This window comes from Bombus terrestris, chromosome 7 (assembly GCF_910591885.1).
Source record: "Bombus terrestris chromosome 7, iyBomTerr1.2, whole genome shotgun sequence".
Lineage (NCBI taxonomy): Eukaryota > Metazoa > Arthropoda > Insecta > Hymenoptera > Apidae > Bombus > Bombus terrestris.
In genome coordinates this window covers 15,621,001-15,645,827 of record NC_063275.1, presented here as the reverse complement: position 1 = coordinate 15,645,827, position 24,827 = coordinate 15,621,001, and the positions used below count along the sequence as shown (strand labels likewise).

At 38.3% G+C, this 24,827-nt stretch overlaps 2 protein-coding genes and 1 long non-coding RNA gene across 7 annotated transcripts; 2 read left to right on the top strand and 1 right to left on the bottom strand.

Annotated features, from left to right (window-relative positions):
* Window positions 1-1,045: 1,045 nt before the first annotated feature.
* Window positions 1,046-22,444, bottom strand: LOC110119405. Of its 3 annotated transcripts, XR_007224563.1 has the most exons (4): window positions 22,198-22,444; window positions 21,882-22,070; window positions 2,505-2,891; window positions 1,046-1,929 (listed from the first exon to the last, which is right to left on the bottom strand). It is a non-coding gene; the product is annotated as an uncharacterized LOC110119405 (long non-coding RNA). The 3 variants fall into 3 exon arrangements; XR_007224564.1 differs by lacking the exons at window positions 1,046-1,929; window positions 2,505-2,891 and adding an exon at window positions 8,724-8,807; XR_002307845.2 differs by lacking the exons at window positions 1,046-1,929; window positions 2,505-2,891 and having other exon boundaries at window positions 21,837-22,070.
* LOC100649500 (dexamethasone-induced Ras-related protein 1) lies at window positions 2,677-18,123 on the top strand. Its single transcript, XM_012310433.3, has 5 exons — window positions 2,677-2,810; window positions 5,154-5,311; window positions 15,271-15,460; window positions 15,861-16,071; window positions 16,596-18,123. Exons 1-5 carry the CDS (start codon window positions 2,767-2,769, stop codon window positions 16,806-16,808), a joined length of 816 nt encoding a protein of 271 aa, XP_012165823.1. The 5' UTR covers window positions 2,677-2,766; the 3' UTR covers window positions 16,809-18,123.
* On the top strand, window positions 21,645-24,740 carry LOC100644134 (peroxisomal membrane protein PMP34). Of its 3 annotated transcripts, none has more exons than XM_012310429.3 (9): window positions 21,645-21,841; window positions 22,526-22,699; window positions 22,782-22,842; window positions 23,336-23,402; window positions 23,488-23,636; window positions 23,693-23,800; window positions 24,022-24,269; window positions 24,346-24,413; window positions 24,478-24,740. In XM_012310429.3, the coding sequence occupies exons 2-9, from the start codon at window positions 22,628-22,630 to the stop codon at window positions 24,620-24,622; spliced, it is 918 nt and encodes a 305-aa protein (XP_012165819.2). In that variant the 5' UTR covers window positions 21,645-21,841; window positions 22,526-22,627; the 3' UTR covers window positions 24,623-24,740. The 3 variants fall into 3 exon arrangements, with proteins under 3 accessions (XP_012165819.2, XP_012165818.2, XP_012165820.2); XM_012310428.2 differs by lacking the exon at window positions 21,645-21,841 and adding an exon at window positions 21,946-22,078; XM_012310430.3 differs by lacking the exon at window positions 21,645-21,841 and adding an exon at window positions 22,106-22,221.
* Window positions 24,741-24,827: the final 87 nt, after the last annotated feature.

Genomic DNA, 24,827 nt, shown 5'->3' with positions numbered 1-24,827 from the left:
TCCATCTAAATAAGTAATAGAGATATACATGAAATGGAATTATTAGAGAATATTGCACGATAACGCCGCAAATTCAAATGGAAATCATGAAAGTGGGACGAACCAGATATTTCTTTGTGAATGTATAAAGAATCTAACAAATTCAATTCAACAAAATGTTAAAAAAGAAATCACCGCAGGAAAAATTTCGATAATATAAAAATCTGTATTCCCTCAAATACATGCGAATAAAATATCGATAACCATTATTCGTCATAAAATTCTTGTATTTCTGTTATGAACTAATTCATCGTTTCGTTGAACTATTGGTCGTTTCAATGGAACGCGGGACACGATGATCAAATTATCGTTTACATGGAAACCGATATTTCCATAATTTTTCGTACAATCATTATAGATAGAAATATTTCTAAAACGTCAATTCCGGCCATTCCGGTCATTTTTTATCAGTCATTTTTGTTTTCTTTTTTTTTGAAAATACTCGCTTTCGTTGACTTCTTGCTATGCTTGCCATACAACCGCTCGTGAAAACATTCATCTACGTCATTTTCAACCAACATACATTTCCAATCGATAATACACAGTAAGTGAAACCCTTTCCAATTAAACAACTACATCGATGATCGCGATAGTCTTTGTTAACGTGAATCGGAGAACAGTGTTACGTTGAACGATTGCCATTCGTTGATGAATGCCACAGAATCTAAAAGAACAATTAAAACTGTGAGCAAATATCGTACTCGCGGTATGTAAACATTACTTGTTATACATTTGGAAATTGATGCACGTTGCTGTAAGTAGCGAGGTCATTAGGGTTCTGAGTTTCTTTTAAATTACATTGTATGAAATGGCTGAAAAAGAGTTCAAAACAATTTTCTTGAAAAACTTGTTTGTCAAAATAATCTAAGAACGACCGCACAGAGAATTTTTTAAATTTATTTTAAACAATTTTTTAACTAAATTTAAATAAAGGGATTTGCGTAATACACGTGAAATGCTTTTGAAAAGTTATCAATAAGGGGAAAAAAATCTCGATTAAATCCCAGAAAATAAATGTGTGTCATTTTATTCAACTGGAGACTCAAATAGCGTTGTGTGAAATTTAACAAACTTTCCGGTACATAGTAGCGAAACATAACTTCGGTTACGCATGCTCAATTGCGTACAGGTAACACATAAAAATTTGTCACGTCAAATCTAAAGAGAATACACGACACGAATTTGCCTCGACATTCCGGATCCCCGATTCCATCGTATCATGTTCAGTAAAAGAAACCGTATCACGTTTCGTATTAACATTTGTCCATCGGTGTTGACGTCTTCTACGAGAATTCGACACTTTCGGTACACGCGAAATACGATCTTGTCGATATTTCCACAAAACTTACTGATTAGACAAAATATATTTTGATAAAAAGAAATTTTATTTCGTTTTCTTGCGATAACCGTTTTGTAACTCAATCTTTAATTTTCTTGAAATGTTATACCCGTACGCAAGAAAAAATTGTATAAATTTTTGTTTTCGTTTTGATGAAACAAGGAAGAAATAACTGATTAGTTGTATTAATTTGAAACAATTTTACGCCCGTCACGTTTGTACAATGACGGTAAAAGAACTGATTATTGAATAAAACTTCGTCTCGTGTTATCTTCATATTCTCGATTTTCCAATGAATTTTACGTAGAAATAATGAACGATCGAATTAAATATTCATATCCGGCGATATTTTTACTGTGCGTGGAGAAATTTCACATAAGGGAGAGGATGTGATATTTGAATGTGGTATTTGAAAAAATCATTGATTTAACAGCGGAATGTTTGCGAACCTACCAAAACGTGTTTACTTCTCGACACGTGTGTTTTAACGCAAGAAAAGTATTCGCTCGAATTTAATGCAAATATCGATCCTTCTTCTTTCTGTATACAACCTGCAAAAAATAAGCTAAACAAATATTGTGAATTTAAATACAACTACATAAATGTTTAAACAATACAAGGTAAAAGCAAATGGAATTCCGCATTGCATGACCGCTCGATAAACGAATTTGGATTTTTCGGTTAGCGAGGCAAGATCAAACGCGCTGACTATACAGTTTCATGCTTTACTTCATTTTCTGTTTGAAAATCGCTTTTTCAGTACTCCTCCCTATTGAATGGCCTTTACCGTGGCACGCAAGGCAAACCCCGTGGAATGTTGTGCAAACGATAAAAAGCAAGGCGCAGAATGCTATTCTCGAAACATCGTCGATCGCAATAAAAATAACGCCACCATGGTAATCCATTTTTCTTTATAAAACCATCTCGGTTCAATTGGAATATTCAACACGCAAACGTTCGATAAAAATTCTAACAGATATTGAAAATCATACGTGATGGTAATTCGATGGGCGGAGATTCTAAAAATCACCTTCGACAGAATCTCTTCCAATATTGTTCCATGCGCTATTATGTTCCTCGTCCTTTCACGCGCTACGTTAAAAAGTCTTCCGACATATTTACTCACCTAGAACATTTTATTTCAGCTGGAGGCGTGCGGCCGATTCGTGTGCTGCGCGCAGAGGCTGTGCAGAAGCGGAAGTGCACCAGAGGAGGCTGAGCAACGAATCAATCGAGGTCGAAGGGGAGCACAGGCGGGCCCCGAATTGGAGGGGCCCTCAGGCTCGGAGGATGGCATCCTTCCGATCCCAGTCAGCCCTAGTCCAGCGTCTACGTCCTCGCAGGAGGATGCCTGTAAACCACCCCCGCGCAATTGCTACCGTTTGGTTATGCTCGGTAGCGCGAGGGTTGGCAAAACTGCCATTGTAGCACGGTAATTCTTACCCTTTCCTTCTCGCCACTATGATCATAGATTCCGGATAAAGCAGTCGGTTCCTTTATTTCTTTTCACTCACTACGAAACAGAAACGATTCTAGTTCTTTCTCTCTCCCTCTTTTAAACATGGAGAGAGATGCTGTTCCATGCTGACTTATATTAACCCTTCAGAGACAATGTAAACACGTGGGAGTAAAGCATTCAGATGGAAGCAGCTTTGTTGCTTCTGAATGTATGAAAATGTTTCCCTTTGGTAGAAAATACGATGCTTGAGAACGGAGTGGTAGGGAGAACTGGAAGTCAGTCGTCTACTATGAGAATATTTTTTCATGAGGAATTTAAATTTTTCCAGCCTTATTCTCTTTGCGTTAAATTGCTAAGCAAAAGCATAAATATGTTAGTAGAAGCATTCGTCTTACCGCGAATCTCTTTTTCAAGAATTGTTAAAACTGTGTTGGAGAATTATTAAAATTGGCTGTCATACGAATAGGAGATAACGTGGCGAAAAATACAAATATTTTCCTTTTTTATTTCTGTAATGGGAAGACGATTTATACGACCCTGGAAATGATTTTTTACAATACACAGCTTACGTGTAGCTTCCGTGTCGCGATCCAAAGATGACCAATTCCATCGATAATGCCACGGCCTTGTATCTTTCATCAGCGACAGCAAACGTGTATCGCTTTCAGCTTAAAAAATATCACCTGGATGGAAACTCGATATGGAGAACGAGAATATGCATAAATCCGATGCCCGGTTCAGTCAAATCTCGTCTTAATTTATCAATCGCGTTTCTAGATTCAAGCGCTGTACGATGAAAAATTAAAAACTTGATTCATATTAAAGGCTCTTTTAAGTTTATGAGTGTATCGCACAGATTGTCCTATGGCTTTAAAATATTAAAATGCTTGGAGCCTGTGGCAAATATTTTAACATCAAATAAATTAAAACACGATGGTCACTCTACGAAAAACCGTTGGGAATCACTCCTTCGTTGAAAATGTCCTACTAGAAATGAAAATGTGGCTACAGCAGACTGTCGAGTAATTTACTTACGGCAATAAATCTATAAAGCTGTTTCAAAACTGAAGGAACAAACATCTACGATCGATATTCACCACAAAAAGTACAATATTTGACACTTTACCGTAACAGCACCGATCGGTTGGACGACGATACAAGGCTGCCATGAGCGAAATCTAAGCGTATCGGCTCGCTTTCGCCCCAAAACCAGAAAGCTTTTAACAGGGCGATATTTTTAACCCGCGGCGAGAAAGTGGACACTGACAGAAAACGTGTCACTGATTTACTAGACCGTGACAGCTTCCATGTGATTGAATTTCGTCTAGAATTTCTTCGGTTTAAATTGAAAATATTCCATGGTACTTTCAACGCACGTTGAACCACGGCTTTGTAATGTGCTCGTTAACGTCTTTCACAGATAATAGCGAAATTCGTTTCTAAACAACGACTTCTATATGCTCCATATGCGTCCATATTCAACTCGAATCGAGTTCCCAATCCGACAAGAATAACCTTAATGGATAATAATGCGACACGTATTGTCTCTAGTTTCCACGCGTTTCCACGCTAGTTGTTTAATGGCCTCGCAGCTGCAGTTTCGCGCTCAATTTCTAATCATTCCATCAATCGTTCGTCGTCTGATATTTTCGTAACGCGTTTAACATTCAAGGCATTCGAGTTAAATCGCTGATTATTAATTTTAAATCGAGCATCGAACAAACGTGCGCAACGGAATTAGTGTTGTAATTATTACGTTTTATAATTCTTCCGATGAAATCATTATTGCATCAGAGTGCAATTTTTACGATAAACGATACGGAAAACATCGAACTACGATACAAGACTTGATGAGGAAAAATCGTGAAAACGAATTCGAAACGTTCCGCGTGATCGAACAGCAAAGCCAGCCTCTGCTTTGCGCTCGCTCTCGCCGCTAATAGGACAAACGATTTAATTCCGTTCGAATATAATCCATGTTGCTGTCGCTGCTGTGGAGAGCGATGTAACAGCGTTCGAGAGAAAATATTCAATTGGAAATAAAATTTGTTAAAAATATGTAAATAGGTTTTTATACATTTACCGACTTTATGGGTCATTAGAAAAGTTGTTATGTAAAACCTCGCAATGATTACAGCAGCTATATGTTTTGACAAACTGTCGTTCTGACAAATGAAATATTTGAAGACTAAAACACATACACTCGTGAAAATCAATATACATATATTTGATTGCAAAATAAACATATTCGTTAAAACGACGTTTGGTCAGAATCCAACGTAACCAAAGCCTAAAGCGGAGTGATTTTCATTGCAGATTTTTGTCCAACAAGTTCGAAGAGAGTTACACACCGACGATCGAGGACTTCCACCGAAAGCTGTACAGGATTAAAGGCGAGGTTCATCAGCTCGATCTTCTGGACACGAGCGGCAACCATCCGTTTCCCGCGATGCGTCGATTATCCTTCTTAACAGGTGAGTCGATCAACTTACCACGAAACTTACCAACTTACACCAACTGACCACGAAAGTGAACGAAGAAAAGACGACTCGATCATTTTCCAAGAACACATATATTCAAATTTGCCTAACTAAATAGATAGAACTTTGAGAGTACACGTACGGTCGGACTTTAATCGTGGTGACGCGTGTAACCAGGTATAAGAGGAAAAGTAAATATTTTACCAGTTGACGACGAACGTTTCCAAACACGAGTAACATGCCGTTGAAATACCTGCAGCTACACTGTCGTCTGTAGAGACAGATTAATGCGAAACAGCGATGATAACCGCGTGACAATAACCGTCAAATGCAAGCAAACGGCTTTCACCGCCAGAGAGGGTGAGGTTTACGATCGAACCGAAGGATGACCGTTAGCAGCGTATGGTCTTCACTTGCAAGATTGCGTTCGATTTATCAGCGACAAGCTTACGAACAGCTTGACAGAGCAGACCAATTCTCGAGGGACCAAAGAAAGGGCGAGGGGTGATTTTAGGGAAAATGAGTGACAGATAGCGAGGAAGAATGACGAGAAGTTGCCAAGCGAAACCCAGAAAATCAATCTACGTTAGCCACGCTACGTAACTACGCTTCGGACAACATTTCCCATATTTTTGCAACTACCGAAATTTTAACGTAGTGTTTTGAGATGACTGTATCATCTTTTCATAAGACTAAAACGTAATTCTAACTGAAGCCCGTTCATTTCGAAATTGAATTATACATGTACGTCTTACTTCCTTTATCTTGGTAGAATAATAAGGATCTATCTGTGTTACGTTGTAAATAAGGAAGATTTAATGGTAGGAACCGTTATAAATCGCATTATATATCTGACAATGTGAGATATGATAATAATTCATTGTACCGCGATATCAATTATGATATTCGCGCAGCGTGTTTAAACGCTAACAAACAAGTAACAACAACGTTATATTAATCGAAAAACGGCCGGTGAAAATTCCGATAAAACTTTCATCTATTCGTAGCTAGTCGATCATGTTTCGTTGATCTTCAAGCGAATCAATATTGAAGGATAGTCGTGAATCTTGTATCGTGTATATCGCCGTAGGTGTAGATCTTCGATACAGCCGCTTCCTGGGAGCAGTTATCTCGACAACTTGTTGAGTACCGTTTCTTCCAGCACGGGTTCGCAACTACGTAAAGTTCCGGCAAAGTTTCGATGTACGCTTGATCGAATCCCGAAATATCGGTGGCTTATAAACAGCCAGCCGCAAAGAACGGCGCATCATCGCCAAGGATATATCCCGAACAGATTTCGGCTTATTCTAGCGAAAACCCCATGGCAACATCCGCTTGACGTTTTCGAGTACACACGCGAGATCGTTGATACGCGCTATGCTTCCACCAGTATCCTCCACAATTTTGTGAAACTGGCCGAATCGATATTTACACGGGGCTGCGGCCTTGCGAGAAATATGCCATACTAGAACGAAAAAGAAAACGTGGACTGACAAGAATGATATACATTGTGTCACGATTGCCATGAAATATCGCAGAGGCGAAACTAATAACACTCTATGCACACTCCCTTCGTTCCTTCTTTCCCTGTTCTAATTAATTTTTAATTAGCATGCTATTCGCGTTGCTATCCTACGTTCCCTCGTGCACGCGACTTCTGACCCGAATAGACACGCACACACGAGGTTTGACGGAATTTTACTGCAAGTCGGAGGAAACCAACCAGACCCGTAGTTATCGAGAAATCCTGTAGATGTAAAATGGTCGCGACGCCCATACAAATGATTCGATAAATCTGCAATTACGATCTGGCAAAAAAAAAATGTATCTGCATCACGTATGATGCACGTGACGAGCGTACACACGGACCTAGAGATGTGCGTACGCGTATTGATCACATTCGGTTTTAAACCGCACGCACGCGTCACGTGTTTGCATCGTACGGCCACCATGTGAACGTCCGATAACATCCGCTCTAGAAATTATCGAATTTACGTAAGCCATTCCGCTAAGCTTGCGAAATACTCGTTACTTTCGCTCGCTAAATCAACCGAACGATGTATTTCGATTTCTTCGTGGATTTCCTTTACGATCAAAAGAAATAAGGTCGAACGATATTCGTAGGATCGTCGATGATGCTCGTCAGATCACGTCACAATTTCGTCAGAGCTTCGACAAAGTCAACATGGTATAAAATGACCTTTCTGAAACTTTGATGCAACCTGAAAGGACCTTCCTCACTTTGATTGGGCCTTAAATGACCTTTCTCGGGCTTTGATACGACCTAGAGTGATCTTTCGGACTTCGATATAACTTTAAATGACATCCGATAGAATATTTTTATCATGACCTCAAATAACCTACGTGACCTTATTCCTATAACATCTTTGCAACAAACTTCCGCCTATTCTAGGGAAAAATCTGAATTTAATTTCAGAAACTTAGATTTTTATGCAAATGAAACAAGATAAAGAGAAATACAATTATAAAATAGGGTCGAGTACCTGCCACGATCTGGTGGTTAAATTCTACGCCTCTAAATCGACGAATCCCGCGATATTTACCCTTTTAACTATACTCGTTTGATATGATTAATGAAAACGTAACGGTAACCTGTTTATCTCTTCGTAAAATATCGCCCAAGGCAGCGAATAATTTACTCCAGCGTAATTATCATGCACGCAACTAATTACAAGGTACAGCGTGTGTGGACATGCAACAAATAACGTTACAGCAGTTTCACCGATGATTCGCCATCCGATCCTCGTACGAATAAAACTTATTTCTCGTCTGCAAATCGTTTTCTTCTCTGAAAAATTCGCCGAAGGTTTCCCCGCACGAAAAATATCCACGAAAATCGAAAGGTCTTGGCGAAAATCTTGCTAGCAGGTTGAACTGTAACGCTTTCCGTACGGCCAAGTAGATTGGGATTTAAATTTCGAAGCGAGTCCCTGAGCTCTACTATTTTCCATGGATATCGCATTAATGCATCGTGATCCATTTTCCCGCGAAAGAACGTCGGAAGATTAAAATTCGAAAAAACTAAGTTGCCCAAAATATTCCGGAAAACCAATATTTAGTTAGCAATCGTGCAATTTTTCGTAAAGAATAGAGTTTATCAAGCAACAGGAATTGCGAATGACGATATACGTAAATAGGGTTCCTTATAAGCCTTAGCAAGCAGAATTCAAAATGTTTAATTACTCGAATAAATATTTTATAGAAATAAAAATGTTTGGTGAAAAAGACTTTGTCGAAGGATTAAATCATATTTAATGGGTCTCCTGAAGGCTACACGATAGAATCGATCAATTAATAAATTATAAGCTAATTTCGTTTAATAAATTCGACGTGCATTTACAACTGAGGCAACGACAATACATAAAGAACTATTATGAACGGAAAATGGCACGATACATAAATTTTAACGACCGCGTAGCAGATTATAACGGTCATGAATTCCACATTTGCAGTCCATTTCCAAACATTTCTGAAACAATCGGAATGAAAAGATGTGACTCATAAATGTTTACAGAATTTTATATACATCAAAAGTGCAGTCATTTGTGCAGATGCATTTAGAATTTGTTATAAAGTATACGTTATGTATTAGTGCTTATAGAATTTCGTAAAAACATTGTCGTATGTATAACACAAAAACGTGTCGTGCCAAATACATGTGCTACAGGACCTAGACTATAGCACAACAGCATCGATCAAGTGACTCTATATATTCTATAGACTTCGATTTAGAATCTGTTTACTACTATTGAGAATATCCTTTCTGCACATAAAATAGTCTCTTACGTTCTCGAACCGAATATTACCTGAAGATTGAAAGAAAATGAAGTTAGATAGCTGATGTTTCTATATTTCTTACATAGGATAGTATTATAATAATTCATGACTACCAGCAAGTATCATTTTTTCCTATCATTTGTTTGGTATTATTTATTTCTAAGTAAATTATACCATGGTATTTATAGAATTACTTATGAACTTTTATTGAGGCCATGGGTAACGCATTATATACGTGACCAATACTTTACATAAAGGAGCAATACGATAAGGGAATATCGTCGAGCATGGAACAAGCATGGTAATAACGTGAGGAAGTCAATTTCAGTAGAAGGTTTCACAGATAGAATCGCGACGAAAATCGCGCGAAAATCTTGGCTCTTTCGTAAACCGTACGGGACATTTTGCCACAAGTGCAAAAAATATAGGAGGAATGAACGATAAGGCAGGATGCGATGTAGAGGAATCGAACTGCTGGTGTAAGGGTGGAAATGCTGATTCTGGAAGGCAGAGGATAAGGGAAAATACTAAATGAAAAGAAACGTAAAAATACAGCCGCTCTGAGGATGACGAGGGAGAAGAGCAACGGTTTTATCGGATGAGGGGAAAGATATCGAGTTATGAACTAGCTGAACGAAAACTAACAAACCGGAAAACAGGAAGAGAGGCGCTGTAAACCAAATTTCTTCGCCACGCCGCGTCGACGTGTCAAAGGTGATAAAACAAAACGCACGTCGTGCAAGTATATAAAACCTATGGACCTTGTCTTGAAGACCTTTTTGCGATAAAGAGGAAGAACAACTTAAAAAAATAAAAGAAAAGGCAACTTGAAACACGGAAGTAAATTCCAGGATAAAAGCAATTGGTGTACGGTTGTCAAATATTCTGTCTGAGCGAACGAGCGAATGCTTTGTATTGGAGCTTCCAGTTTTCCACTGAAAAATTTGATCTCAACCGGTTATACGAGCGCTACGTGCCTCGCAGGCTTTCGTACAAGAGATGGCCGCGATGCGAATATTTGCGGAGCGACGCACGAGCTCGCTGGCTATGCAAAATAGGAGAAAAAAGGAGGTAGTTATTAAGTTTGTCGAGTCCCTTACACAGGACGGCATCAAGATTACGCTGCACGAAAAGCCGTTGTTAAAGTCGGCTTTGAACCTACGATTGGAAACCGTAGACGGCCGATATTAGATCACGGGTCTAATGTTCCGTGATTTATAACAATACGCATGTAAATTACGTTATTTATATTTTGGGGATGATTCATTTTTGTACATATGTATTGCGTGTAAAAATTGTTAACTATCCTAGACTTACGTTAGAATCAAAGAAAATCGAGAATAGCATAGTACGGCATCTTTGAGCGAAATAGAGCCAGGTCTTTGACGTAGCGTTGCATTCCAGTATAAAGTGAAATTGAGAGCTCTTAACATAGCGCTACGTGTTTCAATAATCTAACACTGGAAATCCTCGACTCAGTCCTACCTTATTCGATAAGCTTCAGCCGGAAGCCCTCGAACGTTCTACCATGTTCCCAGCCAAGTATCTAAACCCAGAGTCCTTTGATTCATCGATGTAGTACCTTACCATAAATTAAACACACCACTAATCCAGCTAAATTCCTTGGAAGCCGAAAGTTCGATAAATAAATCTAAAGTTAAAATAGTTGAATAATCAAAACGACAGGGAATAATAACGGTCCTCTATTGTCAAAGAACAAATGCTCGTAAATTCAAGAATTTGAAGAAATTCAATGGAACAAGAGGTGTCACGAGCAAGAAATTCCTCGTATAAAATAGAACGCGTCTAACGCAATCGCAAGCACGAAATGGGCTCCAAGGCGGGCACTGGGACCCGAATTCAAGAGCGATGAAGAACTAAACATCAGCAGGACACGAGAAAAGGGGAAAATTCCTTTTGATTCGGGACGCGGTCTTTTCGACATAATGGCTGACATATATTTCACTGGAAGGAAACAATGGCGACAGTACTCCTCGCACGAGAAAACCGAGCGTTCCGACGTGCAGAAAGTTCGATACGACGAAAACGAGTAAGGGAATCCGTTTTCGTCGACAAAGCAAACGACCAGAGTGAAGAGAAAAGAATAAGGTAGACTTCAGGTGTAACGAAATCCCTCGATGACAATCATTGTTTGTCACGGTTAACCGTTTCACCTGGTATTCTCAGGCTACTTCAGGCTCCATCCTGTCCTTAGTCGATCATAATTGTCCGTCTTTGTCGTAATTAATCGCGATAAAATTTCATTTTAATTAACTGGAGAGCGCGACGTTTCGTTAAACGAATTTCATTCGACCCCACCCTCTGTCGTTCGACTGCCTTTATGTCGTAAATAAATTACACTAGGAATCATTGGTGCCGGATACACTCAACTTGTCGAGAGTCGATCGCCGTGTGAAATTTGGCGAAAGAAATTGTTGACGTCAGACAAACAACATTTCGCCCTTTACTCTTTTCTTCTCCAATCGAGTTCTTATTTCATCCTGAGAGCTCTCTCTCTCTCTCTCTCTCTCTCTCTCTCTGTGATTCTTTCTTTTTCTTTTCTTTCTTCTTTGTTCTTTTTTCAGTCCTTAGAAAGAATCTATCGACACGAAATTGGAAACTCGAACGAAAGTATCGAGCAGTAAATCATCCCGGGCAGCTCCGCAGCTATTTGCAAAGAGATAAGAGAAGAAGACGTCTGTAACGGCCAGCTCGAAGAGTTCTCGAGGGCGCTTATCGTTCGCCAGAAATCTGTACACAGCATCACTTCGTTGGGGCGCGACACCACGACCAACTTTCGAGCAACCCACGGGAGAGGCCATATTCGACAACGATAACGATTTCCTTCTCGGCGCAACCGGTGGTCCATTGAAATCGTATATCGACGCAATCACTTTCGCGACCATTCGCGTTCGTCACGCTACCACATCGATATTCAATTGACGACCACCGCTACACCGAATAAATTCGAGCGCAACATTGGCTTAACGTCGATTTCGTTCGACCAGCCTGCACCAGCAATGATGTACACGCTTGGCGAAAGTTGAAAAGCTTGATAGGTGTTACCATAAAAATAAGAGATTCGCGAACGCCTATCCGCGAATACGATAGCTACGAGTGAAAGCTAAATGGAAGAAGACAAGGATTGCATATGCAGAGCGGCACTAGTTCCCGTAATTATTTCAAAATTAATTTGCGCCAGGCTCGCAAAGGAAGATTCGTTAAATACGTTCATCCCCTATCCGTATCCAGCTTTCATAAAGTTAGCGAATCCGACCGTCGGTAACGTTATTTTAGACGAAAATACGGTCACGTACGGAATTGATGTAACTTCCTGTCGCGGTTGTTTGGTCCCTGTAGTTAATGTTGCAACACCGGTGACCAAGATGAATCGTTGACTAGATGCGACGTTACTCGAAGACCAAGTTACCGGATTATTGTATTATTTTGTCGTATTATATTTGTTATTATTGTATCGTATCGTATTACGCCAGGAGTAATCCACGTCTAGTAGTTTCGATGGAAAATTATTTCCTTGAAATGGAGGAATAAGACGTTCGTTCTGTCGTACATTGACGAGTAAAATAGTAAATCATTGGAGGAACGAAGAAAGGATGAAGATACAGAGTAGAAGATTAGGTTCATTTTATTCAGATACCTCCTCAATCAATTTACGATACGCAGATGCTCGTGCTTTTTAAAGAAATTATAACTACGGACGCTCGAATCGATTGAATATCTATCTACAAACACCTCTCCACGACAGAGATATAAAAGGGGACACTTGTTGCAAATAAAAAGATAGAATAGGATCTCTCTTTGCGTTGTAATAAAATTACAGATCCCCTCTTTTAAATCATATTTCCCAGAATAGTCTGTCCATCATTACCGCGTCGTGTCGTTGTTAGAAAAGACCAACATTTTTTTGCTGAAGAAAACCGATTAGTCGGGTTCTAAGAAAACAGAGGCAAAAAGTAGCTGTAGCAACGTCTGCTTCGGACGAGACGGAATAACAGATTTATCCAGGAAATCCGACGTTACATATTCGGGTCGCGTTCGTAACCACCTCTTTTTCGTCTAGACGTGTTAATTTTTTCCGCGGGCCACGCTTCCGAAAGAGGAGAGCTGAACAAGGCAGCTGACATCCGAGGAAAGAACATCCGGAACGTGAAATGAAATTCAGGGGCGAGGCTTCGCCCGTTCTTTGGCTATTGCGTGGTCGTGAAAACGCGTAAAAGAGAAATATACTTGAAAGCCGAAGGATATTTCAGGATTTCATGGCTAACAAATTTCTGGCCGAGAGTTCTGCTGAAATAAAAGCTTCTAAACGTCACTTCCGCGGCTCATTTTTACCGTTATTTCTAGTCGGTAATCAACGTTGCGTACTGGCTGTGTTTAGCCGCGAATAATAGAAACTTCTGTGAGATAACGCAGGAAAATGGCCATCTGCTCCATCGTAACATAAACAAGGCGGTACGTTGCTAAAGAGTTCATAAAATATTAGATACTTTATAACGTCAAGTCCGTATCTTCTCTTACAGCGAAACACAATATCCACCTCCATTTACAAACTCTTCTCGTCCTTTTCATATCTGCGTTGTATCGCTTTTGTAAACTTTTGTATTCTTCTTATTAAAAAAATTCTTCGCCATGTCTCTGAATGGTTTCCGCGTATTGCAAGATTTTTCTTCACTGCGAATGTTACAGAGATACGAACAAATTTTTTATAGAATCTCTCGATTCTCCTTCGATTCGAAAATTGTGGTCGTTCTCGTGCCGTGACATTTTTATCAACTTGCATGAAAGAAACGTGCGAAACATACGAGGTAAATTTCGAAGAAAAACGTAATTGACACAGCGCGTTAGAGGCGACACGAACTTTTCAGATCGCCTAATAAAACAGAAAGTTATTCGTCATTAGTGGAAACTTCTACCCTCGAATTTTCTATGAATGAAAATCAGGAAAAACAGAATGTTCAGTATTCGCTTGGTTCGATATTATCCTACTGATGCTTCGATATACACACTGTTCAAACTCACACTTTTACCACCTGTTTTTACGAAACACAAAATAACGAGTTTACAAATTTTCGCCTGGACGGACGTTGTACGTTTAAATCACTGGAAGAGACGCGATGGCATGTTCGCTTGGAAAAACGCTGGGGAAAGTAGTTGCATCGTGATGTAAAAAAGTAAAGCGAGGTCTGGGGTGTTTTTGTCACTTTAATGCCACTGTTGCCGAGGTCACAACCTCGAAAAACCTCCAGAAACCTTCTTGGAAACTTTCGATCAACGGATTCGAAAAAACCTGGAATCAGAAACTCTTTCCTGGCCCATTGACAAACGAGTCGATCGATTTGCCAACGCGATGCCGCGCCGCGCTGGTTCTTTTGTTCCACAAGGGTTTTAAGCGGAAGGGAAACTCGTTAAAACTCGATCGCGAAACCAGAGACCATACGAATATATGCATGTATGTACGCGAGCTGTGTTCGGTATGATAAAAATAAACACGCTGAAATAAATATTCATAAATCTCGAACATGTTAGCCATTGTTTATAATTATGGACAATGAATGTGCAAACATTTACATGATATCAATTACGCACATTCGCGCGACCATTTAAATTTGCCTTCTTTTCTCGACGTACGTAGCATTAACAATTAAACATTGTCTGATACGGTCAGTTTCGCTTTGTCGAAGAACTTGAGTAAAAAGTTTGACAAAAAGTTAACTCATCGTCTTACTCTGTAAAATTTATAGCGTGCAGCCCGATAGGGCAACGTACAGCACTCGAGGCAGCGATGTAGGAACTGAACGTAGGGTGGAGCTTTAACAAGACTCTGAATAATTTGCATGCGAACGAAGAACGTGAACAGATAAACGATACTTGAAAAAAATTTTGTGCCGCTTTCCCCGGAATCGCGCCGCTATAAAATTCTAATTTTTTTCACTCCTCAGCTTAGGTTCACGCGATAACCTAAATATGGTTGTTAGCAAGATTTATGCAATCACCGATAGCGTACAGCTATTCCTGTGACTCTATTTAAACGATAAATCTTTTTTTGTTTTTATCGCGAATCGTCGACGATTCTTTTCAAGTTTCTTCGGCTAACGTATAGATTCTTATGCTCATCGAACACGTTTCTAACGCAGGAGACCTGTTCGTGGTGGTGTTCAGTTTGGACTGTCGAGAATCCTTCGAGGAGGCCATCAGACTGCGTGAATCGATCCTGGAAACTAAAGTGAGCGCGACCCAAAGCGCGACCAAGAGCAGGAGCAAAAGTCACTTCAATTTGAAGGTTCCTATGGTCATCGTCGGAAATAAATGTGATAAGGAAACAAAGTACGTGCAACGCACGCGTTATACCTGTCGCGTTAATTAAAGTACAATTAACGATCACGTGAAACTACCATTTGCTACGTACATAAAATTATACTCTTTATCGAACACGGTTTTTGAGGACATTCGTCATTGTTAGTTTTGTAGACTAGAGTTTCATTAACAGAAAACATGAAAGCATCTGCCATTTCGAATTTATAGATCACGCGTTAAAATATTCTGACCTGTTTCCACGCTTTTCATGTAAAGTATCACCCACTACTCGACAATTTTCTCCAGCAATATTTTACATATTTCTTTTCCGTTTCGAGTACCCTTGTTTATGTATTCATGATCAAGACAGTTTCAAATATTTAACTAACCGTGGAAACGAAATTAAAAACGCGTTGCGCGCGTTTCACAGAACAGTTACGATTGAAGAGGCCGAGGAGTACTGCAACAGTCAAGACGATTGCTGTGTTTTCGTGGAGGCATCCGCAAAGAGAAACTACCACGTGGAGGAGCTTTTCTATCAACTGTTCATAGTGGCTGGCTTGCCGCTGGAAATGGCACCGAATCATCACAGAAAGGTCCCACTCACTTTCGGTTCTCCTACCATGTTACCACCGTCACAGGTAAACATTTGCTAATTATTCTGCGACCTTGTGCTCCCTCGAAATTTCCATTCGATATTTCTCGCTATCGGTCGAAACGATAAACAAGTACGCGAGCTCGACGCTCAAAGAGTTGTGGAATAATTCTCACAGACACTCCCCAACGATGGAAATTTAACCGAGCGTCAAAGGTTGAATAACGATGAAGCTAAAATTTGCTCATTTCACGGTGATCGACTCGACGATTCGAAACATCGAAGAGGGAAAACCCTTAGAAAATTTCCGCGGTGGGAATTGTATAATACGATAGAGAATGATAGAAGACGCGGTATTCAGGGAAACGTAAATAATGCTGGAATTTGGACGTAGTAATTGAACAATTGGCAAAGTCGCGGAAAGGGGAGGGTGAAAACTCGCATCAGCACGAGTTATAACTCGGGGCAAACGCGCTAAATTGTCAAAACGATTACGTTCCCTCTGCGAAGAGCGTGTCGTCGAGTGGACCTTCTTCAAAAGCTTTTGAAAGAGCGACAATTTGTTTTCAGCCAAGGCATAAAGCCACCCTGAGTATAAAGCGACGGCTGAGCGACGCCTGCGGCGTCGTGGCGCCCAACGTGCGTCGGCCAAGCATCAGAACGGATCTAATGATCATGAGAACGAAAACGTGCTCCCTTGCAGCCGGGAATGAGAATAACGCGCCGGGATCGAGGATAACCCTGCGTACCTCTGACGCCAGAAAGACGTGTTCCATTCAGTGATATCTCCCGGAGATCTTCTCGAAACTGAATTCGAAACGATGGGTCTGGAATTCGAAGGACGATCCTCGCCAACGAACACGATTCTCTCGAACGACGCGGTCGTTATAATATATCGAGTAGAAGGAATTGTTCGTTCCACTTTTAACACTCGTTTGACAAAGAAACGTTTAAACGATGTTTGTTGATTCCATGGAGAATAGGGGACAAAGAAAATTATACGATGGCAAATTAACGTTCCTTCGAAAGAACGGCAAGAAAACGCGAGCAAACATTGCGTTTTTATTGCGTCGGCCGTGGTGTATCGCGCGTAACAGAGTTGGCATGGACGAAGAGTCGTAAGCGAGAATCGTCGAAACGAAGAAAACGTTTAAACCGACCACGCTGCTCGCCTTAATTAATTAAAGAAATAGCTCTAGCATAGCGTTCCGGGAATAACGTATATTACTAAAATAAGATACGATCGCTGAGGACCGATCGTTGGATCGATCGACCGACGTCGATCAGGAAACGAAAGAGTTCGGCGTAATCGCGGATGAAACGAAAGGGAGACTCTTCCCGTGATAACTCTGGATCTTTTGGTACGCTATCGGAACAGTCGACCATTTACATTCCTAATCAAAGCAATTAAATCTTCTTTTACCTATCGAGCCTTCGCACCGACGAACTTAACGAATTAAACAATTCTTGGTTGGTAGATCGAGACGAACGATCGCGAATGAAAGATCGTATAGCGAGAATTTCAAACCCAAGATCGATGTATCCTTCGTAGTTTGTTGAAATGGTCGACTGATCGTGACACTTGGATTCTATTTAAGCATGATTGTTAAGCCGACACGAACCAAATACCGTATACGTGTATATAGTTAATTTATTCGTATGAAACGAGATGGCACACTATTGTACCGAACATATACGAGCATTGGATGCGTTGATCAATCATAACAAACTTTCGAATCATTTTGAATATCGTTCGAATTTGAACAATTGCCGACATTTATCTTCGTCCAGTTACATTGAGCCGAGATTCAATTTAGAAGTTTTCAGTAGTAAAATTAAAGCAAAATTTTCTTAACGGAGAAAAGAAAGAACGAAAGAAATGATTAAAATTCGATACGCTTCCGAAGCTGTTTAATCTTCGACGACACAGCAACACGGCGCACACGCGTGATCGCTCGACATTGAAAGATTGTAACCGTAATAATCAAAGCGCATAGAAACAAAATGTGTACGAGAGACGCATCTTTTCGTAAAACTCACCCCTAATTTTCGGACCAAAAAAACGTTTCGTTCTCTTGTAATAAACACGTAAACAATATCGACACGTTCTTTTCTTTCTTAAGTCTCACATCCTTTTACGCTCGTGCTTCTTCGTCCCAGTTAATTAAATAATTAATCGCATCCCATCATTGCAATCAAAAGAAACAAATACCTGGCGGTATTCAGTTCGTTAAAGAGTTAACTTAACCAACTAGGAATTAAAGAACAAGAATTCCTCGAATGGAGGAGTTCGACAGTGAAAGCAGGAAAAAACATACATAATTACCAGTGCCAGTTGTGAGTTGTCAACCTTGCAAGTATGTATTCAAGAAGTCACGCGGCCTCTCGAGAAGAAGACTCGTCGGTTTTTCCATTTACGCGGTCTCACTACCATCATTTTTGAAACAACGCCTTGACAACCCAATGGAAAGACATTTTGTTCGAAGCTCTTGGCGAATTAATTAACCCTATAAAAGAAAGCTTTCCGTAGATCTACCGCGAACCCTAGACTCAGGCCAATTACTCGATTAATACGTTAATTAATTTTCCGACCGCAGTGCTTCCATTCCGGTCGTTTTTACAGTGCGAACTTCGAATTACAGATGGTTCACTCGCAAGTTACGGCATTATTTCTTATTAAATGCAACGAAGATATATTTCCTAGAGGAGAATTTTCTACTTCTTCAAAGTTTTACTTCGAATTTACGCCAAGAATTACTTCGATTCAATTTTTAACGATATAAATTCCAAAACTAATACGAACACAACTTTTCGTTTGAGAAAGAAAACTATTTGTTGCGACACTTATATCATTCGTCGTTTCAACTCGTCGATCGCTAATCGATTTAAGTTCGAACGGTTATTCATCCGCCGTTCTTATCGTGATATTTCAGGCAAAAACGATTAAAATTTATTTAAATCGAGTCTCCAGTCACGCTCGTTTTCTCTTTCTTTTTCCAATGAAAGATTATTTTTAATGATCGTTGAACAGTCAGACCATTTCAAAGTACGCATAACGCAGCCTTCGAGTATAAACTAAATCTCTGGTTCGCAATTACAGTCAAATAAAAGAATTATTACTCATAAGCGTCACTCGCCAAGGACAACATTTTAATCCACTTTAACGGACCTGATTTAACCGACTTAATCGGTGTTAGAGCCTGACTTACGGCAATGAAAGCTGCACTTCGTTCGAAACGGAGACCTCTTCTCTTACCGGCTTAATGCATTCAAAGTACTGCTTGCTAATTAACCTTTCCTACGTTACAGATTTATGAGAGCTCACCTGATGACATCAAATGAATTTTTTCTGGTAATTCCATTTTAACGCTGCATTCGATGCAAACATGTATAGAAAAATATGCGAAGCCAAGTTGCAATCCGATTGATTGAATCCATGTAATATCTATGCGTTCTTCGAGAGGTTTATCGAAAGTTATCAACGAAGGAAGTTACATTTGTTAATATCGTTCTGATTTGAAAGTTCCTAGAGAACACAAACAACCTAACAAAGGTGTTGTTACGAAACTACATTCCTAGAATTCAAGCAACAAATTTCTTCTCAATAAGCGGTGTCTTATCTTTAAGTATCACTACTTGTCTAAAGCCAATAATTTTTTTCGCTACAATTTAATTGGATATTGGATGGTCAAGCATAAAGAAATCGAAGGAGAGTCGTGTCGACACGACACGAGGTCGGCTTACGTATCGAGATTCAAGCGGCAGAACCCATTAAAAGGAGTTTCACTACAGAGAGAACGTGGTGACCACAAAATTCCAGACGCGCGGAATGTTTAATTAAACTCTGTCAAGAACTCAGAGAATTTCGGACGAGGCATCACAAAGCTCGTGCATCATGCGATGTGTCTCCTTTATCGTCAGAAAAGTAATATCGACTGTACCACTATAGATACAACAGCTTTTCCAGCAGTTTTAATTAAAGATCTACCACTTCGGTGAAAAGATGCGTGTTCATATTTATAACCTGTTGTATCTGCATCCTCGTTCAACTCCACACACTGGTGGCGTCCAGTTACTCGATGTCGATGCCGTTTTTCATTAAACACAGACGATTTATCATCCACAAAATGCTAAGAAATTAGCGGAATCGACAAATGAAACTGTATTATCCAAGAGTCGTATGCGGAGAGTAATATTATTACCAACTATAAAATTCCAATTGATTCATATCATTAGACGTACAACTAGTTCACCTAATTCTTTAGCTGAGTTAAAGAAAAAGGTTGCAGGATATTTAAACTTATCTTAATATTAATATTAAAAAATAAGCCAATTATTTCTAATAATCCCACAGATTTAGAAATTCAAATTTTAAATTTCAAATTTCAAAGCATTGCCCCTAAATAGAAAGATTTTAAATAAATAAAGACCAAGCGAAAAATATTCCTTTTCTCTCAAAGACAATGTATTCATACGTCTCTTCGTTTTATACATATTACATGTGTATTTCTTCTCCTTGGAGGAACGTGAACAACGACTATCTCAAGTTGTCTTTTGCGATGTTTGTGTGGAGTGTAAGCAATCTGCGAAGTATTTCCTATTCGCTGGAGAAACGCAACGGAAAGGAACGAGATAGAAATCACTTTTCATGCGATCGCAGGGCGAACGCTCATGGGAATTGTGCAATGCGTTCAGTGGTGAAACAGAAAAGAAGGATTTCATTCTAACAGGAAAGAAAATTCGAGAACAGTCGGTGGCTCTAACGAACAGCCGGCATAGGAACTCCCGGTGGAGAAATAAATAGGAGATATCTTGAGATGCGCCAGCGATAACCACGAGCAAGCTGCGAAATTTCGCACGACGAATGACCGCCATCTGAAATTCCCTGTTCCTCCGCAACAATAATGCGTCAAGGGCTCGAATGAATTATCTTTCTCTTGTTACATTAGTTAAAGAAGACGAAAAATTCTTGTTGGTTATTTATAATCGTCAATTGTCTCCTTTTTGTACCTCTATTTTTCATTTTTCTTGCAAACGTGTACTTTTTTTGAGTCATAAATTTTTTTTTTGGTCATAAATTCAGCTTTTGTTTATTCATAACATATTCATAAGATCTTATGACATGCATTTCACTACTTCTCGGTATGTATTTTTAAAAACGCGTTTTAATATCTCATTGCGATGCATATTAAAATAATTATGTTAGATAGCAAAGCATCATAATTAAAACTTATTGCGGCTACTAAGTGCCTTGCAGTGTCAATAAAAAATTCGAGATATTTACAATGTCATTTATCTTTCATTTTTTCGTACCAATTACATATATAGGTTAATAAGATTAGATTATTTTGTATAAACAATGTCTATTGATTGAAGACAAAAATATTTATCTTAAAATGCATAATTTACATTTACGTTTTCAATATTCGAATTAAAGTTAAAAAAAATATATTATACATTGTAATCGAAATGTACCTGTACATAACCTGTAAAATCTTAATGAGGTTAATAACCGTAAATTTGAACCAGAAAATATTCAGATATGAAATTCATAACCGCGCATGCTTACAACGTACGATACATAATCGACCTCTCGAACCATCGATGTAACCAAAAGCGCAAGCGTATTATCCACAGGGGAACAGTCCATCATGGCCAAAGTAATTTTATCGGGAACATCTAGTTGACGATGAAACGACTAGAGATCTTACATCGAACTTAACCTTTAAGCCGCAGACCGGATCGTGTCGCGACGTTCGTCGTGTTCATGATTGGGATGTTGAATCGTGCATGGTAAAGGGAACACGTATAGAAAGGCAAGCACACGTACTTATTTACTGACATATCTATACATACATGTATAGAACACAGTGATCATTTCAGAGTAGCGATTTTACAGAATCGGCACGTGCATCTTTCATTTACATAGTTACTTATAGTGATGATCATTTATCCCCATTTGTTTTCTCGCCAGTGCCAATATGTCGCTCGGAGAATAAAGACGTAATTTCTCGACAATCCATCGCTCGTGAAAATTATTCAACTCTATGAACGTAAAAAGATGTTGATTATACGAAATTATATGAAATTATTGTATTATTTAAATATTCCTCGATTACTGTTTTTGTAGTAATTGAATTTGTGATTAATTCACGATTTAAATTCTACTTACCGACGCGATCGTGATAATTGTGCTGTACGAAGTTTCAACAGATTATTATACATATTACAAACATTACAACATTATTTCAAACCGAGTTAGAATTATGAAGCAAATTCGTAACTTATATCGATACGTAGAAATACGTAGATTAATCGATTATATCATTTAATCGATTGGTTCGATTTACTCGATTGATCATTCGATTTATAAGTATCGTGAATAATTCAAATCTAAAATCGAGCTACTTGTCGCAATGTCTTTCGTATAAAAACGATAATTATATTTTTATTTTAGTTGATTTTGAAATTGAAATTTACAAATATGTATATGTTTACAGAGTAATCATTGATGTTATATCGATTCAGTAAGGAATACTTAATGTAACTCGAATGAATTTCATTCTAATAAATAAATTTACGAAAGCGAATGATTTATAAAGATGGGTGGCGGAGAACGCAACAGAAGTATTTTCAGTTATAAAACGCTAGTTCACGCGATATCCGGCGCTGCTGTAAGTATACATTAAAGAATTTTGAAAAGTTATTAAATCTTTAGTGGTATTTAAATTAATTTTTGGCTATGGTACTTTATAGGGCGGCGTTGTTGCGATGACAATATTCTTTCCTTTAGATACAGTACGAAGCAGATTACAATGTGGGTATATTAAAAAATTATTTATTTCACCTTCTTATAGTATTCGTTAAATAAGAATTACATACTTCGTGAAGGTTGTAGTAATACGTTTGTGTACATTGGCTAAATGTATTTCAAAGAATCGATAAATTTGGAAACGACAGATTTAGAATAGATACAAGTGTTTATAACATAAAAAATTAGATTAATTTTCGCACCACTGACTGAATATATTGCACAAAAAATGCATCGAGTAAAATGAAGTAACATAAATTAATGCATTAATTAATAGATCCAAATTAATTGATAGATTAATATAACACTTACACAATTAATCTCAAACTGTCACGAATAACCTTGTAGTTAATCTTCTAACCTACAGTATCATGTGAGAGACATGATACGTCGATCAGGCCGAACATAAACAATATAAAATCCTAAAAATAAAATAGATATTTACGTACATATATTTACATATTTACAGATTATTATCAAAGTTTATTTTTTCTTGCAGTGGAAGAAGATCGAGAATCGAAAAATACACTTGCTACAATCCGTGATCTTGCCGCAAAGGAAGGACTGTAAGTTTTTTTTTGTTTTGTAATACGTTTAATGAATCATAATTATTGAAATAAAAGTTTCGTCTCATTTATGGTAACATCCTAGAGCCACCTTGTACAGGGGAATGGTACCAGTTCTTCAAAGTCTATGTGTTAGCAACTTCGTTTATTTCTACACATTCCATGGCTTGAAAATGCTCAGAACAAGCAAGAATCAATCAGCTGGAAATGATCTACTGGTTGCATCAATTGCGGGTATGGTATTTAACAAAGTCACTTGAAAAGTTTTTGCTTAAAAATCATTGTTCTAGGTGTAATTAATGTTTTAACAACGACACCACTGTGGGTAGTAAATACTAGACTGAAAATGAGAGGCGTCAACAACACTCAGGAAAGAAACCTTTACAATACCTTATACGGTAAGTTTTTGCGACACCAGAATTAATAAATTGGTATCAATAAATTTTGAAAGAAGTTCAACTTCCGACACGTGTACAATAAATACTGTTTAATTTTTATAAAGATATAATCTATATCTATGTAAATGTTACGTTTAATGCTGCATCTAGAAAATAACTGCAAATACTAGAAATGAATTGTTGTTAAATTAATACATTTTTATGGCACATTACCTGTTTAGGTGGTCTTATACATATATGGAAATACGAAGGTTTAAAAAAGCTTTGGGCTGGGACTTTGCCAAGCTTGATGCTAGTTATGAATCCAGCCATTCAGTTTATGACCTACGAAACTGTTAAAAGAAAAGTTCTCGCATCTCTACATGGTATACAACCATCTGCATGGACATTCTTTATTATCGGTGCTATAGCCAAAGCGATTGCAACCATACTAACTTATCCATTGCAATTAGTTCAAACGAAACTGAGAGTACGTATTTACATTATTTTAATTATTTTCTAAGTTTTCATAAAGACTGTACATACAGCATGATTTTAACTTTTAGCATGGTCATAAGTATCCAAACCTGCCACCAAATGCTGGGAGCTTAGAAATTCTATTTTACATATTAAAGTAAGTAATATTTTTATAAGATGACATAAGTATAATTGTATTCAATGGGAATTCTTATTTTCAGGAAACAAGGAATAGGAGGACTATACAAAGGAATGGAAGCGAAATTATTGCAAACCATTCTCACAGCGGCATTAATGTTTTTAACTTACGAAAAAATTTCAAGACTCGTTTTTCGCATTCTTTTGCATAGACCGACATTAAGATAACAAATTTGAAGCAATATTAGTCAGCAACGTTAATATTGTTCTCCGTGTAAAGTCCTCTTGTATTGTAATAGAATAATAGTATAAAATACATATATGTAACTTATATTGTAAAAAAATATTGAGAATGCTTTCTTATTTAATATAATTTTCATAGCAATTAGAAATAAAAGAGAAGGAAGTATTTAAGGTTAAATTTACTTTATTG